Source organism: Nelusetta ayraudi, unplaced genomic scaffold (assembly GCF_046127955.1).
Source record: "Nelusetta ayraudi isolate G7.1 ecotype Tasmania unplaced genomic scaffold, CSIRO-AGI_Nayr_v1 ptg000238l, whole genome shotgun sequence".
Taxonomy (NCBI): domain Eukaryota; kingdom Metazoa; phylum Chordata; class Actinopteri; order Tetraodontiformes; family Monacanthidae; genus Nelusetta; species Nelusetta ayraudi.
In genome coordinates this window covers 310,001-327,528 of record NW_027466287.1, presented here as the reverse complement: position 1 = coordinate 327,528, position 17,528 = coordinate 310,001, and the positions used below count along the sequence as shown (strand labels likewise).

Here is a 17,528-nt window from a genome sequence, read left to right as displayed (position 1 = left end):
TATGTTTTGTTCTAAATTTAAAGGATTACACCTGTAGGTGGAGGCCATTTGTTGAGCAAACGCAGCGCTGATTTGTTTTACTTACGGTTGGAAGATCTCAGAGTTGCTTCTCCCTTTTACTTGTCTTCTCAATCTCTCACAGCCGGTCCAAAAATACCAACTAGCGCGGGACGCTGCTCGCGCTCAAACAAAAACAAAAGCAGTGCCTGGCCTTGGCACGGACACGGCAGCTCGGAATACGCTGGGCCGGGAGCCGAGCGAGGCCGCCGAGACTCACCACTGTGATTTGCTTTGTTGTCGTGAGGGAGGCTAAATTGATTACGTCTATGGAAAGTTTTAAACTCCGTAAAGATTTTTTTTTGGTGACACATCCGCAGTGCTCGGCGGAGATGCGGGCGAAATAGGCTAAGCCCCGCCGCTCCCTGCCGTGGTGGTCATGTGATCTTCTGGACGCCTCCGTCGCGAGCTGATCATTTAAACAGCTGCGAGCTCCGTCTCGGCGTTTTTCGGCCAAGAAATGTGAGCTGCTCTCGTACTCAAGGAAAACACAATATGTTGTACATATCTGAGCTCATCTCAACCCCTGAGTACCGGAGGCCCCTGAGGACGCCCGCTTTCACGTCTTTATTTTGCAACCCGGACTGCAGAGGAGCAGCCTCACTTAAATGTTCTTCCAGAAGTTGTGCAGCTCTCCAGAAAAAAAAGTCCGACAAATTGCCCACTGGTCCGACCTCCGCTGACCCTGACCCTAACCGTAATGGGAGGCCGGACCAATGGACAATTTGTCGGACTAATGGGAGGTCTAACTAATGGGCAGTTGCCCTGAAAGCTGCAGTAAGAACAAGACTGAAAGGATGGACTTCTCATTCTTCAGTTCATTTCTCATTTCTAGGAAGTCGTTCAATCATTGTTGGAAAACATGAGTGAAGGAAGTGATAGAACCTTTACATAATTTGCTCTCATTCAAAAACAAAACAAAACACTGGGCCGCCTGTTGACTTCATTCAAGGGAGAAAAAAAATTCCGATTTGATCCAATTTCCCTCTGAAGCGGTACAACTAATACCTTTCACACCCGGGAGCATCACGTGCCCTCTGCTCTGCATTAACATCCGGCTCAGCCCTGGGATTTTTTTTTTTTTTTTTTCTTGCCTTGCAAAAGTCTCATCACATCACATTTGCATGCAATATTAATACAGCCGGCACTAATTGACCTCACTAATCTACTGTCAGAAGCTGCTCACCCAGCAGCAAACGCTGGTCAGCCTCTGCGCAGCTGACGTCTCATTCGCACAGCAGCCGTACAAATATTTTACAACTGTCCTCTGACAGGCAGACGGACCGTGAGGAGGGGGGGGGAACACGCACACGCACGGCTTGCCTCGCACTGCAGCAGTCACAAGAGGTATTTCCTGCAGACCCCCATAACCCTTATATGCTCTGCTTGGAATTAAACGACGAGGAGGCGTGGACTGTGTTCAACGCAAAGGCAACGTCTGCGCACCGTGCACGGGGGCAGTCAATGCAATCACTTACAACTGTCGCTGCAAACGACCACTGCAGCAAAAGAGGGGAGGGCGAAAGAGGGGTGGGTTGGAGGAGGGGTTGCAATACAGTGCATTTTTTTTTTTCCTCGTGCCCACTTTTCTCAACTGCACTTGAAGTGGCACAAAGAAGGTTTCGAATTTCACAGAGCAATGATTTGGACTGGAGCTGAGCTGGGCTACCATCCCCCCATGACTGCAAAAGCCCGAGCTGGCTGGAACAGACCCCAGCCTCCTATCTTCCTCCTCCTCCTCTTCCTCCTCCTCCTCCTCTCGTACGAGCCATCGCGTTTCGAGGGAAAATTAAAAAATCACGTCGCGGCGATGCCAGTTGGTGGGCTTGATGGCACGGTACCGCCTCGAACAAGTCACCGAACCGCCGGAGGAAATAAATGTGACACACGTGGGACGGTTGCGGACCGTTTGCTTGATATTAAAAGGAGAATTTTCAATAAAATAAAATAAAATAAAATAAAATAAAGAATGTTCTCCGGGTTTCTCGCCGCGATGTTGCCGAACACTGTAGATGTCAGGATGCAACAGCGGGCGAGATCATGTGGAGTTCAGCCAATTAAGCAACAAGACGTCGCTCGGATGATCGACCTCTTCAACAATTTGAGAAAAAAAAAAAAAAAACACACGCAAATGATGCCTACGAGTTGGTTTGACGACTTTGAAAACGAGAAACGAGGCTTTTATAGCAGCGCGCCGGTCACCTGAGCCGCCGCAGGGTCAAATGTGGCGCTCCGTGATGGTCAGCCAGGCTTGAATTACCACGACCGTCACACAGTCAGCCTGCTTCCCGTCTAAAAGGTTAATTTTACAACACGGTGACTTGGCCACAGTTTGTTTCAGCGGTGCATTGAAACGTTCACTTACATAGCCATTGACATTTTTTTTTTTTTTTTTTTTTTTTTTTTTATAGGGTAAACTTTGAATACAGAGCTTCAGCACATTGAGTTCCGAGAAGAAAAGAACAAAAATAAATAAATAAAAACAATTACCTGATCCGTCTGCTGTTGATTTGTTTTCCTATCGCCTTCCCATCCTCACAGAGCTGGGGAGCATGTCACCGTGTCCATGAATTTAAATCCCCGGGTCCTCGGCTCCATAATTGCACTATCTCCGTTTGTAGTCCTGCTGGAAGAGGCGGCGGCGGCGGCGGCGGCGGAGAACGATCCAGTCAGCTCTTTTCCGAAGGGAACCCGGGGCTGAATATTTGGGAGATGCGTTCAAAAGACGTGTCGTTGAGGTCAACAAGATGTCATCTATCGGGGTGGGGGAATTAGTAGAGAATGTGGTTATACTCGCTGGGGGGTTTTCAAGGGAACAAATCAGCTCTGAAATGACGTTTATAGCCAGAGAAATACACATGAATCCCCGTTCCATCCCCGTGACGGTGGTACTTACCACTCTATTGTTGGGGCTCGTGCGAGGAAGAGCTCCTCGCGCTCGCTCGCTGCGCTGTGTGCTGCTGCCGCTGCTGCTCGTGGGAGGGAGAGAGGCTCGCGGAGAGCGTGTCCGCGCGCAGCAGCAGCAGCAGCAGCAGCCGCGACAGCAGCAGATCTGGGCTTCATTTAGCGTTCAAAGCTGCTGTCACCGTCCGCAGGCGTGACTGTCGCTGCCATGTGTGTTGTTACATCATGATACCAACAGCAGTCCGAGGACACTTCCATTACGTAATTTTTTTTTTTTTTTTAGTCGAGTTAATGAAGCGAAAGCTCACATTAGTGCTCATATTTTCATAACGTGTTCACAATTACACGTTATTAATATGTGATGTCCTGAAACGAGCTTCCGTAAAACTACGATATATGGTATATATTTTCATTATACGTGACGTTCTTGACATGAACTGGGACTAAATGGGATTGTAGTGGGTTACAGTACAAAAGTGTCATTTTAAATTAACTTCTCAACTACAATATTTGTTGAAAATTGGCTACTGGGCTTCGTTAATTATTCACATTAACCTTCATAGGTTTCACTCCATACCATGTCAATGCTTACATGCCGCAATAAGAGAATTTGCAGGTTTTCTGACATTTTTTCCCCCCCCTCATCATTCTTCTCTATTCATTGCCGCCTTTCGTCACACCGGAAGTCCCGCCCTTCTCCGTCCGTCGCAACTCACAACAGTCAAGATGTCTGCCACCATCGCTTCCCTCGTTTCCTACGGCAGCGACTCTGATTCAGAGAATGAGCCGGGATCTACGACGACTCCCGAAAAAGTGGACGCAGCGTCTCCGGACGCTACGGCCCACCTCCGACCCTTAAAGTCCGGACCCACGATGTCCCTGGCTGTTCTTAACTCCGCTCCTGAGGTCGCCGTAAAGGTAAGCTAAGCCCAACTAGCATTAGCTTAGCATTTTTAAGAAGGATATCGGCAAAGTAGACGTTAAGTTTTTCTATCATGGTGAAATAAAGCAAGCAAAGTTGCTTTAAATGGTAACGGGGCTTAGTCGTGTTTAATTATGATCACAAAGATACTCCGATGTGATCAAAACTAGTAACGTTGTTCATGAATGTTGGTGTCAAGCTAATGCTACTTCTGTACACTGTTTTCTCTAGTAGTATGATGTGATTTCCCGCTTGTTGTAGAGTTTTATTGGCAGGGTTAGCTCTAGGATTTTACTTAGACTTGCATTTTTCTGCATAATTGTTCCCCACTCAACAAAGCTATTTGTCATTTTGTTGCCACCATTATTGGCGCGCTCTATTTTCCAGGAGTCAGTTGAAACTGGTATACACCTTGACCCTTTGCTGAAAGAGGTCGCTTACAATCCTACATATGAGACCATGTTTGCACCAGAGGTAACTTTATTTTGTTATCGTTTTATGAAAGAATGGCATGTCAAGCAGAGCCGTGTCAGATATGTACCTCTAACACTTCCCTTAAATTGGTTTGCCGCAGTTTGGCCCATCAAACCCATATCGAAGCCAGCAGATGTCTGCTCCCAGGAACATGTTGGCAGGCTACGCAGAGCCTGCTCACCTTAATGATTTCATGTTTGAGCAGCAACGGAGGACCTTTTCCACATTTGGTAGGTTCTTGTGTGGAAAAATCTCCACAGTATTCAAAGTATGTCTTGATTTACATTGAAGATGTCATTGTCTGTACCTTAAAACTCTGTTCTGTTTGTAGGTTATGCTCTGGATCCATCTGTGGATACACACCAAGTATCCTCAGTTAGCTACATAGGTGCAGTCGATGAGGCGGAGAAAAATAAAGGTAAATCAGATATTTTCACCTCTGACAATGTATGTGTACGTATGACTCTGAAATTCATTTTTTTATGTCTTCTTCCAGGACTAACTGTTTTTGAGAGTGGACATAAGAAGCCTGAGAAAAGGAAAAAGGTCAAAGGTGGAGATGCAGAAGAGATTGACAACTTCCTTGGCCCATGGGCGAAATATTTAGATGAGAAATCTGTGGCCAAACCAACAGAGGTATTGTTTTCCTGCAAAATGTATCATGAAATACAATTCAAGGTTATTACAGCCTGGCCAAACAACCTCACGTATACTCATCATGTTTTGCAACGTCTGTCGCAGGAGGAGAAGAAAGAGCTGGATGAGATCACGGCCAAGAGACAGAAGAAGGGCAGAAATGAGGAGGAGGCTCCGGCAGAGGAGAAGACTATACTTCATGGTACTGTTAACCATTGTAACCCAGTGGTTGCTTGACATTCTGTAATATCACTCTCAGTGTCATATGATTACAAATTTTTTCGATAAATTTATATACTTTTTTTTTTTATGCCCAAAGTCAAAGACATGTACGACTACCAGGGTAGATCCTACCTTCACATCCCCCAGGATGTGGGCATCAACCTGCGCTCATCAGACGTTCCGGACAAATGTTACCTGCCTAAAAAACAAATCCACGTTTGGTCTGGACACACCAAGGTAAGTGGGACTGAAGAATTCTTACTCTGTCAAATATGATCTCAGAAATTGATGAACTACAAGTAGAAGCTCACTAGTTCCTCCTGTGTGTTACTTGTTCAGGGTGTCAGTGCCATCCGGCTGTTTCCTCGCTCGGCTCATCTGTTACTTTCTTCCTCCATGGACTGTAAGATCAAGGTAGGTGAATCCATCAACTTGTATTGTGTCTTCCATTTGCTTAACGCTGATTTATGTATTATATGTTTTTGCCGCTGCAATGTTTCAATGTTGGTTTTTGTGCTCAAAAGTTCCTTCTCTTCCCCTCTACAGCTTTGGGAGGTGTACAAGGAGCGGAGATGCATACGGACATTTATTGGTAAGCAATCTTTAAAAAAAAAAAAAAAAAAAAAAACTCCTACGTTGTCAATGTGAGGCTGCTTTCACACCTGGTGCGGTTGGAAGCAATCGTTTCCCCTTTGAGTTTGTTCATCTGGACATGAATGAACACGTAAATGGAACTCTGGTCAGAGGCTCATCAGTGAGGGGCTGTGGTCTGATGTTGCCAGATTACTGATGACCTGTCCGCTGACTGTCGGGCCTTGGTGGCCGCAGGCACTCGGTGCTCAGGCCCTCCCACAGACACAACACACTGTCTGAATGGAGATTGTTTGAAGTCGTGGTCCTGCTTTTCAACTCCTACACAGAACGATGCATTATTCATCAGCTGAGAGGCCCGGGAGGGGGGGGGGTGAGTGAGTGAGGGGTAGTCGCAATGGGTCAGAAGACACGGAGAGGAGCAGGCGCATGTGGGGCGTGCGGGGGGCGGGTAGCCTGGATAAACTGACAGTTCTTGACTGGCTTTGGGACAGAGTCGCAGATGTTGGCATAAATTTCATCTCATTATTATTTGCGCCTCGACTCTATAGACCCTTGTTGTGGAGAGAAGAGCAAAATCAACTCGACTACTTTGATGACTGTCTCACGAGAATACGTGACTTCTCTTTTTTCCTCTTTAAATTTCAAATTACATTCAGTTGCTGCCACATCCTTGGGTTTTAAATCAGGAGGGTTTTTTTTTTCTGCTAAGACTTGACCTCGAGTCACCAGTGCCACACAGGAAAAGGATGTCCTACAACAGCTTCATTAAATGTCTCTCTACTTCTGTAAGAAGTCTAATGACTTTTTCTAGTGTGTATGTGATGCTATTTCTTATTTATCTATAATGTATGTATGATTTCCTGCTCCAATCCAAGGCCACAGCAAAGCAGTGCGAGACATTTGCTTCAACAACACGGGGACCCAGTTCCTGAGCGCCGCCTACGATCGCTACATCAAACTGTGGGACTCGGAGACAGGTAGGCAACACCTGGCTTCTGCACAAACACCCCATCATTTGTTCTCATCGGTTTCCTCTTCAATATTCTCAATTTCATTCCTTGAAATGTGATGACTAAACTGTAGAGACAGATATTGAAGCCGTTTGAAGGCAGCTTGAAGCTACAATTTGTGGTCCTATCAGCTGGATTTGCTGTCAAAAGTTCTTTGTTTGCTTGGTTCCATTGTTACCTCTCACGTCTTAAGTGCCAATCCAGCAGGGGGCGGGAGAGAGTTAAATCCCCCTACATGTTGAAAGGAACTCACTTGGAGGCACTAATATATTATCGTGTTTTTAGAATTTATTACCTGTCACTTTTCTGCTTTGATTGACCTAATGTTCCTTTAAGTTTTAGTTAAAAGTTGGAGTAGATATCTGGGCACAGTTCAAACATTGAATTTGTGAGTGTTGTCCTCTTGGTGTGTCTGTCAGTCTCATTGTTTTCCTGCAGTGATTTGCCTCAACCGATGCACACAAAGAAACAGTTTTCTGTTACCGCCACCGGGGGACAAAAGTCTTTTTGCTCACAGCATTAAAAGTTTCCGACTATCCTAAAACTTCAGACAACTAAGTTGTACCTTTTATAAAAGAGCTGCTGTGTTCCCCCCGCGCTAATACTCCCACCTTCCCCTCTGCCTCCCCTGCAGGCCAGTGTATCTCCCGCTTCACCAACAGGAAGGTGCCGTACTGCGTCAAGTTCAACCCGGACGAGGACAAACAGAATCTGCTGGTGGCCGGCATGTCGGATAAGAAGATTGTCCAGGTAAAATCAATTCACCTTCCACTTCGTGCGATTGTTTTTTTTTCCCCCAGCTGGCTGAGCACACAACAATTCCATTTTGGCGAATAAAGTGAACCTCAGTCTCATCCTACTACACTGGTGTGTGCTTATGTTTCTGTTCACGTGCACGGCTGCAGGTTTTAGTGGCTGCCAGGTCTGGAGCACGTCATTAATCGTGGATTAGCTTCTGGCAGTCGAGAGAAAAAGTTTGCGTTTGCAGCAAAGTAAATGATTATAAGAGCAAGTGACCTGCAGTCACAGCAGAGGAAAGTTTAAATTTGTGAAGGATAAACCGTTTTAATGACTTTTATGACTTTAGTGCCAAGAAAATAATGAAATCATACCTCACTGTTTTGAGTTTCAGCCTTTCGTGCACAAAAGGAAATCATTTAAAAAATGTCGTAATTGTCGTAAAATGTTCAGATCAGCCTCTCTGCTGCTGCTGTAATTAAGGTTTGTCTCAAGCCATCAAGATCTCATTGTATCTCTGAGAGCCAGATGGCTGCTTCTATGAGCAGCCAAAGGCACCGATTAAAGAGACGGAGAGAGAGAAAAATGAAAAAAAAGAATGTAGTGGAGGACAGGTGACAGCGAACTGTGTCCAATCTGTTTGTTCCTAGAGGCGACAAAAATGCGGCAATATTGTCGGGAAGGTAGCATTAGCTGGCTAATTGTGTGTGTGTGTGTGTGTGTGTGTGTGTGTGTGTGTGTGTGTGTGTGTGTGTGTGTGTGTGTGTGTGTGTGTGTCACAACAGTGGGACATCAGGACGAGCGAGGTGGTCCAGGAGTACGATCGCCACCTGGGGGCCGTCAACACCATCACCTTCGTCGACGAGAACCGCCGATTCGTCAGCACGTCGGACGACAAGAGTCTGCGGGTGTGGGAGTGGTGAGTGAAAAAAACCCCAGCCTCACTCAGGAGGGTTAAAAAAAAAAAAGTCATTCTGTATTGTCTAATAACCTTATTAAGTACGATGGTAAGATATCGCTATTGGTTAGTAAGTAAGTAAATGCAAGCGCTCATACTCTCCTCCTCTCTTTGTCTTCTGTCTCACCTCTGTTTGAATACTCACAGTAAATTTAAAGATTGTGGTTAAAAAATATATATATTTTATAGACTCTGGCATTGAGTCGGGGCCAGTAAAATAAAAAAATACCCACAGATGATTTGATCTTGGAAGGAGCTCGTGCAGCTGTTGTGCTAATCCGCAGGGAGCCGCAGCCGTGGGCACATCACGTTCATATGTTGCAGGTCAGAGAGTTTAACGTGCACCGACGGTGCAACAAGCCATTGACAAAGCCGCTGTGATTGGTCTCTTGCAGACCACCGCCTTTTGAAGGCAGCAGCCCAAGGCTACGTGAGATCTTCTGCTCAGAGCAGAGACGGAGCATCAATAAATCGTGTGAAGACAGATCAGTTGTTGTTTTTTTTTTACGGGGAGAAAGCACGCAGCTCTTGACACGCTGTAGCTGTAATGGAGATCCTGGTGATGTTTTTGATTTCTTCACCCTTCAGTTAGAAGCAAACAAACCGCTATGCGGAGCCTGTTTTCTTGCGGAGCTCCTCTCGCTCTCTCTCAGTCGGCGTCGGCCCGCCTCTAAGCGTACCCACGGCTCTCTCTGCCTCTTCCAGGGACATCCCAGTGGACTTCAAGTACATCGCCGAGCCCAGCATGCACTCCATGCCAGCTGTGACTCTCTCCCCCAACGGTGAGTAAAGTCGAATCAGGGAAATTCACTCGCCGACATGCACTCGAGCGCACGGCGCTGGCTGGCTGGCTGGCTGGCTGGCTGGCTGGCTGGCTGGCTGGCTGGCTGGATGATTGACTCCAGGGAGCATTGCAGGCCTGTATTTGTACCTTTCAGTGTCGGGAATGAAAACATTGGCCTGGCTTGTCCAGTGTTTATGATGTAGTTTTTCAGTTTATTTATGATTAAAATTCAATCTTTTAAATGATTGATTCAAACAACGGAGAAAAGAAACTTTACAGTTCAAAGATTTTAACGGAGCAAAAAAATACATTTATACATTTATGAAGAGGCACATCAGAGACAGAGATCACACACACATTTATTAGGCAACTGGGGACATTGGATCAAACTACCATTACAATTTTCTGCAGGCAGTTGATGCTGATTGGAAGAGATGAGTGGTACATGATGTTCCATGAGAAAACACACACACACACACACACGTCTTATACCTTGACCTTGACCAGTGTGGACGGTCAGCCTTAAAAATCAGATTTGAGAAGGAATCTGATTTGAATCAGATTCGGCTGCAGTCTGAACGCAGCCTCTATTTTCCTCTCCGACTCTTCGTGCTTATTGGGTTTGGTGCTCGTGAACGGTGGCTCTCGCAGCTGTTGCGGCGCTGTATCATTTTCTCGCACGGCATTAATAATTTCCATCATGTTTCCATTCGAGGCGGCCGGCCAGGCGTGTAATGCTGCGACTCCGAGCTCTCGCGCCGCCTCCTATCGCTGCGCCGCACCGCCGAGGCTGCGGCTGAAATGGTTCCAGGGCAGATCCGAGTGTAGCGCTCGCTCCACTTTTCTCTCTTAACGATGCCAAAGTGTGTTCTCTCTCCGTCCACTCAGTCAACAGTGCTCACTCATTTTTATTGCATTCCTTCACTCCCTCAGGCTGTTCACCGCTATCTGTAGATCTCGGTGTTGGACTAGATGGGCCTTGTTACGCAGCATCATTACACGCTGTTCTTTTTGTCCAGCAGCGCAGTGTTACATTTGAACACGCCTTAGCTTCACGCCGCCTGTCTCCTCTCTATCTCCCCTGCAGGCAAGTGGCTGGCCTGCCAGTCCATGGACAACCAGATCCTGATCTTTGGCGCCCAGAACCGCTTCAGACTGAACAAGAAGAAGATCTTCAAAGGTCACATGGTGGCGGGCTACGCCTGCCAGGTGGACTTCTCCCCGGACATGAGGTCAGTTTTAGAGGATAACATTGTGTCGCCGGAGAGAGCCGGAAGTGTTTTAAACAGCTTTAAGAGGCAGTTTTCGAAGCCCTATTTATGGACGTCCACTTTGTGATGTTTTGGACGTTCTTCAGTGGAGGAGCCTCGGCTCAGCGGTGGAGGAGACCCTCGGCCGTCCACCGTCTATTTTAGGACGGTCGAGCGTTCTAAAGTTAAAGCCAGGACACTCATTAATACCTGCTATCTCGCCCACCCACCCACCGCCGCCGCCGCCACCCACAGCCGTGCCGACGCTCTCCCTTTTAGTGTCCATGACAACGGGCAGCTGGAATACCTCAACACCACCGGCGGAGGAGGAGGGAAAACTTTGAAAAGCGCTCGTCTGTGCTCCCTCTCTAAACGTTGTTTTTTTTTTTCCCCCCCTCTCTCCTCTCTTTCTCTCTCCCCAGTTACGTGGTGTCGGGAGACGCCGACGGGAAGCTGAACATCTGGGACTGGAAGACCACCAAGCTGTACCACCGCATCAAGGCCCACGACAAGGTGTGCATCAGCGCCCTGTGGCACCCGCACGAGACCTCCAAGGTCATCACCTGCGGCTGGGACGGACAGATCAAACTCTGGGATTAGATCTCACCTGCAGGCGGTGCGTGAGAGAAAGGCAGCGTGGGGTAGTCGGTAGCAGAACGATGGACCTTTTTTTTTTTTTAATTATTATTCTTCTTCTTCTTAACTGGTTCCCCCAGAACGAGCGAAGTGAGTCCAGCGGTGGACGCTGTCGAGGCCGCAGGGCTGGTATCCAGTCTCGGCACAGCGGTGTATTTTTGTATCCCGCGGTGAGAGCGTGTTGTTGTGCTGCGTCCGTCACACTCTCACCGCAAGATGTTTATCTCCACTTTGGTTGTTTTAAATAAATGTTTTTGTCCTTTTTATTGGCCGCTGTGTGTGTGTATGTGTGTGTGTGTGTGTGTCTGTATGGTCCCCTGTTTAATTAACCTCCGGCAGACGAGAATCCCCTCATGGAAGTGAATGGTGAACCTTTTTTTTTAATTATTATTATTATTAGTCAGAGCAAAAACACACACCATGTTCATTTAAAAGAGAGTGATGCCATTTCAGAGAGGAACAGGAAGTTGTTGATAAAGTCAGTCGAGGTATCCTGACACGAGCTGCGTTTCCTTGAAAGCCATATTTCCACTCTATGGATACGTGTGGAAAACCACCTCATGAGAGTGTCAAAAACTTTTTAGCCATATGTGAGAGGTTTTGACATCACCAGTTTTTTATTGCAATACTGAGGTTTTGCGCAATCCCAGAGGGACTGGAAACGCAGCCACTGACTCCTCCCCCCTCCACCACCTGGTGTCCCTCTCTGCCCTCGTCCTCCCACAAGCATCCACTCACTTTCAACAAGCCATCTCAGCATCTTCACTCCCACACTCGCTTTTTTTTTTTTATATATATATATTGTGTTCCTGTTCCTGTTTCCTTTTATTTCCTTCTCTCTCTCTCTCCTTTGTCTCTACTCTCCTGGCCTGCGTGGACCTGTTGTAATCCGGACAGGGCCGCCTCACACCTGGCCGCCCGCCGAGCTCTGATAGGGCCGTGATGACGGCGGTGACTCAGAAGCTGACCGGCAGCCAACAGCGCAGCCGTTATGAGGTAGAACAAAGAGCCTCTGGGGGTCTCGGCTCGACTGCTGCACGCAGCTGAGGTCATTACAGGCTGGCAGTCGAGAGCAGGAGGATGTGAAACAGCAGAAGGGAGGCTTTTCTTTTTCTTTCTTTTTTTTTGGCTCATGGCTTTACGTTTTAAAAGAAAAGTCAGGCCAGATAAGAGCTGCAGAACGATCTGGCAGTGATTTGTGCTCAGAATTCAGTCCTCCAGCAGCTCTCAGGGCCTCCAGCCGGTGTTCACCCAGCCCAGCGTGTAGGCACTGCTGGCGTTGAGGAGGTCCCTGTGCAGGAACAGGCGCGGCCTGGCGGGGTCGCTGTACACGTGGAAGAGGCGGAAGCCGGCGTCCTCCAGCTCCCGCAGCAGGCTGAACCAGTAGCGCACCACGGCCGGGTCGTCGCCGCCCACCTCGAAGCCCGCCCAGTGCAGGTGCAGCTCCAGCAGCAGCTGGCCCACCGAGTCCAGCACGCCCTCCAGGATCACGTTCTCCAGGATCTTCCACTCGGCGCTCTCCATGTCGGCCTTCACCACGTCTACCTGGAAAAGAGGGAAAAAATCAGTTTGATGTTATTTTTCCTTCAACTGCCTGAGCTTTGGGTAGTGATTGGAAGAACCAGCCAGCTGAGGTAGTTTGGGTATTTCTGGTTTATGATGCCTCCTGGAGAGGTGTTCCAGGCATGTCCCACTGGGAGGAGACCCAGCGGAAGACCCAGGACACGCTGGAAGGACTAGGTCACTCAGCTGGTCTGGGAAAGCCTTGGGGTCCCACTGGATGAGGTGGAGGAGGTGACTGGGACCAGGGCAGTGTCGGTGTCTCTGCTGAGACTGTGGATAATGCGGTAGACGATGGATGGATAGATACCTTTTGCAAGAGTCCTGCTATAAAACTGGACTGCAAAGAAGCAGGAGGAACTCCTTCAAGTCCCCACAGTCTTCCATCAGGAGGCTTGTCCTCAGGACCTCAGCGTTGCCCAATAACATCTGTAATCCCCCATTTTATGCGCAATTGCTAACAGATTGGACTGCCAGGTTTGCTAGAAACCTGATCTTTCTAATGGAGGTTTGAAGTTGAGCTTCTCCTTGTCTGAGTTCGTGGCCTGGAGGCAAAATGCTTATGGTTGCTTATACGAAGCACCTGTGAACCCACATGTGCCTCGTGCCACCGTGTCATGTGATATCGATTCATGAGATGTAGCGCTAACCCCCATGCGGTGCCTGTCAGTCTTTGTTGTTCCTGCAGCCATACACGGCTCTAGACGACCTGCACATCTGGTTCCACGAATAGGTTCTTTATGTCTCCGACACCGCCAGTACAGTAATGCTGTGATTGATACTTTTCTTCTGCAGCTGTTTAAACTTCGGGCAGCATTTCTGTGCTCCCGCACTCTTGTGTTCCCTCAGTTCTCAGAAATGTGTGCCTGTACATGGCCAATAAAAATACTGTAAGCCCTGCTTTTAAAATAAAGCTAAAGTTCCTTCCAGTCTGCTGTTAAGAGCCAGTAGGTGGCGACGTCGACCCAGGTGGCAAGAATTGAAAGTAGCCCCTGATCAATCAAACCCCACTCAGGTGTGTTTTAACCCTCAGTGCTCAGCGAATCAGTGAACACATCTCACCCACGGTAATAGTAATGGTAAGACTACAATAGCAATGCCGTCCTCTGACTCACCCAGCAGCCATAAACCTGCAACCAGCTGTTGCAGCAGCATCATTTCTTATTTGAGCATTTTTCTTGCAGCGAATGAATGGATCTCTGGTGAATCGGTTCCGTCTCCCGGGAGATATTCTCACTTAAAAGTGTGTCACCCTGTGCACGTGTCAGGAGTGGCTGTTACATGATGCGGCTGCGGCAGCTTTATCCCAACGCCTCCTCCGCCACCAACACCGACTGTCTGCAGGAAGCTGCACAGGGCGCAGGATGCACTTGTGTCTGGTGTAAGCAAGTCTCCCTGACCACAGGTCGAGGTTCCCTGTTCATTCTTGCAGCTTTACATTCTATCCTTGAATCCGTTGTGACGGCCAGTCTCTCTTGCCTGCAGGAGACTGAGCACAGGTTGAACAGTAGCTAATGTGAAGCAATCGGGCTGAAAGAATCTTAAAGAAACGAGGAACCGTTGGTAGACGATGCAGAGTCAGAGAGGAGAGGTTATCTGCGTCCATTATTCATCTCCATTACAAACAATATGCTGTAAGTAACATTTGCATTTGTTTTTTTTTTTTTATTATAAATAATCTTTTTTTTAAAAATGTCTTGACAGGCAGTTTAGTTATTTATTTAGTTATTCTTGGATATTTCTGATGGGTTGGACTCGTCCTGCAGCTACCTGTGGTCTTTAGAAGCCAGGCTTTGAGTCCAGCTCGGCTTTAATGAATCAATAATTGGCATTTGTTTCAACAAACACTGTCTGCTATTCCTTCACTAACCCAGTGTGGGAGAAAAATCAATGTGTCTGTCACCTTTAGCATAAGATTCTTTTTTTCCATAAGGTTAGGGTTAGTTCATAAAGTTAATAGCGAAAATGTTTTTTTTTTCCCCTGTGTATTATTCTTCCCTGTAGTAAAACTGAAAAGCAGATCAATGTGACCCGAACACCATCAGGGTTCAACCATCTCAGTTTGGAACTTTGCTGGAATGCAGCACAGCGGTGGTGTATAAAAAGCAGAATATTCTCTGTAAAACAGCAGCACAAATTTGAGCAAGTTACACTTTTCTTGTGTCCCATGAGCAAACACTTGCTTCTCCTCTGAGTGAATCACGCTGTATGTGGGTTTTTTTGGATTTTTTTTTTTTTTTTTTCAGAAAGAAAAACCCACAGTAATTATTTCTGTAAAGCATCCTTGGGATTATGAGGCGCTTTGGGACAAATGTGAATTCTGAGACTCTTTTGATGAAAAGTTGGCCGAGTCTTTAGAAAACAAACAAGTCTGCTCATTGGAGAACATCGACTTTAAATTGAACACTGGCTCTCTGGCTCGCTAATTGGCTCGGAATGTGTTGATAATCACGTGGGGAAATCCTACACGGCGTTTCCCAGCTGCTCCTTGAGTCCGGTCAGAATGTCACAGGCGCAAATACTTCCACAACCAACCAGGGAGCCGAGCAGCGCAGCTTCGCTCACCTCCTCCATTCTTCTTCTTCTTCTTCGTTGTGCTTTTATGAGCTTTAATTAGCACGATAGCCGCCGGAGAGCAGGTCCCAATTAGAGTGATTTAATTACCCGTGAAAGGTTGATTTGGTGCTTTAGGTCGGACTGGGACGGCTCGTTTGGCCGAGCTGCAACAAAACAAGAGCCGTCAGACTGACCTGTTTTATTTCCTATAGTTTATGGGATGTTTAGCCCAGTACGGAAGAGGATTAGGGCCACAAGAAGAGAAAAAAAAAATGAAGACTCGGAATCTAAAAGTATTCTCTTGTCGTTTTTTTTGCAAAATGCCGTCCTCTGAAACATAGATCAGGGTTGTTTTTTTTCAATAATTAATCATGCGAGGCTGCTCAGCTAGTATAGGGAAGGAAAATGTATATATACCTTTGAAAGGTGGCCTAATGTGGGACCTTTAACTATTTATGGAAACTTCTATATGTCCCGTGCAGCTGCACGGCTCCGGCTGAGTGGACTGATGGTCAGCTAAAATTAAAAATGAAATGGTTTTTTCTCTTCCGGGACGCTGCACGTCGACCTGAAAACCTAAATGGATGGTCTCATGGTCTCCCGCATGAAAATAGCAGTCCAATTTTTTGCCTCTGAGGCCACTGAAGTTTCCCCTCTAACCGCCCGCCAGGCTCCTCTGACCTTGAGTTCCCACTCAGCCCCATCCTGGAGACACGTGAGTCGACTGAGCTGCACTGAGCATCACCTGAGGGGCCTCGAGTGTGTGCGTGAGTGTGTGATCCACTCAGTGTGTAGATGAATGTGACAAGGTGGAACACGGAGCCTTGTGGAGGCTGTAGGAGGTGATTTGGATCAACACTATTTAGAGCAGCGATTCTCAACAGGTGGGTCGTGACCCAAAAGTGAGTCACGGGGCTGGTTTGATTGGGTCATGGCTTCGTGGGCAGTTTCCATTTTTTTTTTAAATTAAAACAAAACATTTATTTTGCGGGACACACAATTCAATTAAATCATTTAAATAATTTATTTAATAGGCATGATAGAAAGTGGGCTAACGTTTTTAATTTTGGTGAATAAATTTGGGCCGCGACTTGATTATAAGGAAAAAATGTGTGTCCTGAGACTCCACCAGTTGAGAAGCACTGATTTAGAGGATGATTGAAAGCCATCCTGGAGCACCAGGACAGACAGATGGAGTCAGGGTGAGTCCTGATGAGACGGACGATGTCCAGGTGCAAAGGAAGGATTCTGTGTTTGTGATGCGTGTAAATGTGCCACTCAGAAATGAGCCCGATGGGGTTCATCATGCAGGGATCACAAGAGAAAATCCAACAGAAGGTGCTGATGCTGTTGGCCTGACCCTCACCTGTCTGTGTCCGAAGTCGTTGAGGATGGTGGCCAGCTTCTTGGTGACGGCGTGCTGGCGCTGGGCGGCGGCGGCAGCGGCGGCCGGGTTGGGGTCCCTCCAGTCGACGGAGACCCGGTGGAGCCACATGTCAGCCTGCTGCTCGTGAGGCTGCTTCAGACCCGGCTCGAAGCAGTGCACCTCGCAGCCGGCCGCCGCCAGGTGGCGCTCCAGGGAGCGGTCGCCCACCCCCAACCTGCAGCACGAGGAACACAAGGAGGCTGAGCGGCGGCAAGCGGCGTTTTCTCAGGTACGACGGGTCCATGATTTTTGGGAGTTTGGTTTGGCCTGCAGGTACAAACTGTTTGTAAAAATTTAACAAAGGGGCCGGAGAAGGAGCAGCTGGATGGATGGAGTGTTTCGGTGACCCACCTCGTAGGAGAAAAAAATATTCCATGGGATATGTAGAAAACATGTGGTTTGATATCTATTGAAAGTGAACCAAAGGTGAACTTGAATGGCCAATCAGTGATCAGCTGCTCATCCTGGTGCAGGCCACAGCCGTGCACAACTCATTTAACAGCATGTAAATGAGTTGAACCAGTGCACACACTGAAAAGGTGTGTGTGTGTGTGTGTGTGTGTGTGTGTGTGTGTGTGTGTGTGTGTGTGTGTGTGTGTGTCCAATAAAATACTCATGCGCTCCTTAAACTGTAACTTATTTTTTAAGTTTTATAGGGAGATAAATAATTGATTGTGCTTCTTGCAGCAGCAGCAGCCTGAGTTAACCTGACTTGAATCACATTTATTTCATCATAAGGGATCATTTGCATGAAATGGAGAAAGCGAGCGGTGCAGGTTTTATAAAAACTTCACGCTGTGA

General features: G+C 47.4%; 3 protein-coding genes and 1 long non-coding RNA gene across 12 annotated transcripts in view; 2 read left to right on the top strand and 2 right to left on the bottom strand.

Annotated features, from left to right (window-relative positions):
* Positions 1-3,204, bottom strand: part of wasf1 (WASP family member 1) — a 42,380-nt gene extending 39,176 nt beyond the window's left edge. For 4 of the 9 annotated variants that reach the window (XM_076016839.1, XM_076016843.1, XM_076016842.1 and 1 more), the window contains exons 1-2: positions 2,954-3,204; positions 2,548-2,811 (exon numbers count right to left, since the gene is read on the bottom strand). The gene's annotated coding sequence lies outside the window, so the exon portion shown is untranslated. Of the gene's footprint in view, positions 1-2,541; positions 2,812-2,953 lie in introns of all 9 variants that reach the window. The other 5 variants (XM_076016844.1, XM_076016840.1, XM_076016841.1 and 2 more) reach the window with 5 other exon arrangements.
* A 446-nt stretch (positions 3,205-3,650) lies between these two features.
* Positions 3,651-11,451, top strand: cdc40 (cell division cycle 40 homolog (S. cerevisiae)). The gene is made up of 15 exons (XM_076016838.1): positions 3,651-3,879; positions 4,271-4,357; positions 4,458-4,587; positions 4,689-4,775; positions 4,854-4,993; positions 5,099-5,195; positions 5,313-5,452; positions 5,555-5,629; positions 5,762-5,807; positions 6,685-6,786; positions 7,454-7,569; positions 8,343-8,476; positions 9,221-9,297; positions 10,387-10,531; positions 10,972-11,451. The coding sequence occupies exons 1-15, from the start codon at positions 3,688-3,690 to the stop codon at positions 11,147-11,149; spliced, it is 1,746 nt and encodes a 581-aa protein (XP_075872953.1). The 5' UTR covers positions 3,651-3,687; the 3' UTR covers positions 11,150-11,451.
* Positions 10,944-17,528, bottom strand: part of mettl24 (methyltransferase like 24) — a 21,910-nt gene continuing 15,325 nt past the window's right edge. The window contains exons 4-5 of the mRNA XM_076016849.1: positions 16,668-16,902; positions 10,944-12,730 (exon numbers count right to left, since the gene is read on the bottom strand). Coding sequence (XP_075872964.1) covers positions 12,413-12,730; positions 16,668-16,902 — 553 coding nt within the window. The 3' untranslated portion in view covers positions 10,944-12,412. The remainder of the gene's footprint in view (positions 12,731-16,667; positions 16,903-17,528) is intronic.
* Positions 13,812-17,528, top strand: part of LOC142882241 (uncharacterized) — a 4,132-nt gene continuing 415 nt past the window's right edge. The window contains exons 1-2 of the long non-coding RNA XR_012925753.1: positions 13,812-14,379; positions 16,684-16,956. This is a non-coding gene — a long non-coding RNA (uncharacterized LOC142882241). The remainder of the gene's footprint in view (positions 14,380-16,683; positions 16,957-17,528) is intronic.

Bases quoted from the DNA above. Each gene is read 5' to 3' on its own strand.
- cdc40 (XM_076016838.1), top strand. From the start codon at position 3,688: ATGTCTGCCACCATCGCTTCCCTCGTTTCCTACGGCAGCGACTCTGAT. The intron at 6,787-7,453 runs GTAGGCAACACC...CCTCCCCTGCAG, and splicing joins ACTGTGGGACTCGGAGACAG to GCCAGTGTATCTCCCGCTTC. The intron at 10,532-10,971 runs GTCAGTTTTAGA...CTCTCTCCCCAG, and splicing joins GACTTCTCCCCGGACATGAG to TTACGTGGTGTCGGGAGACG.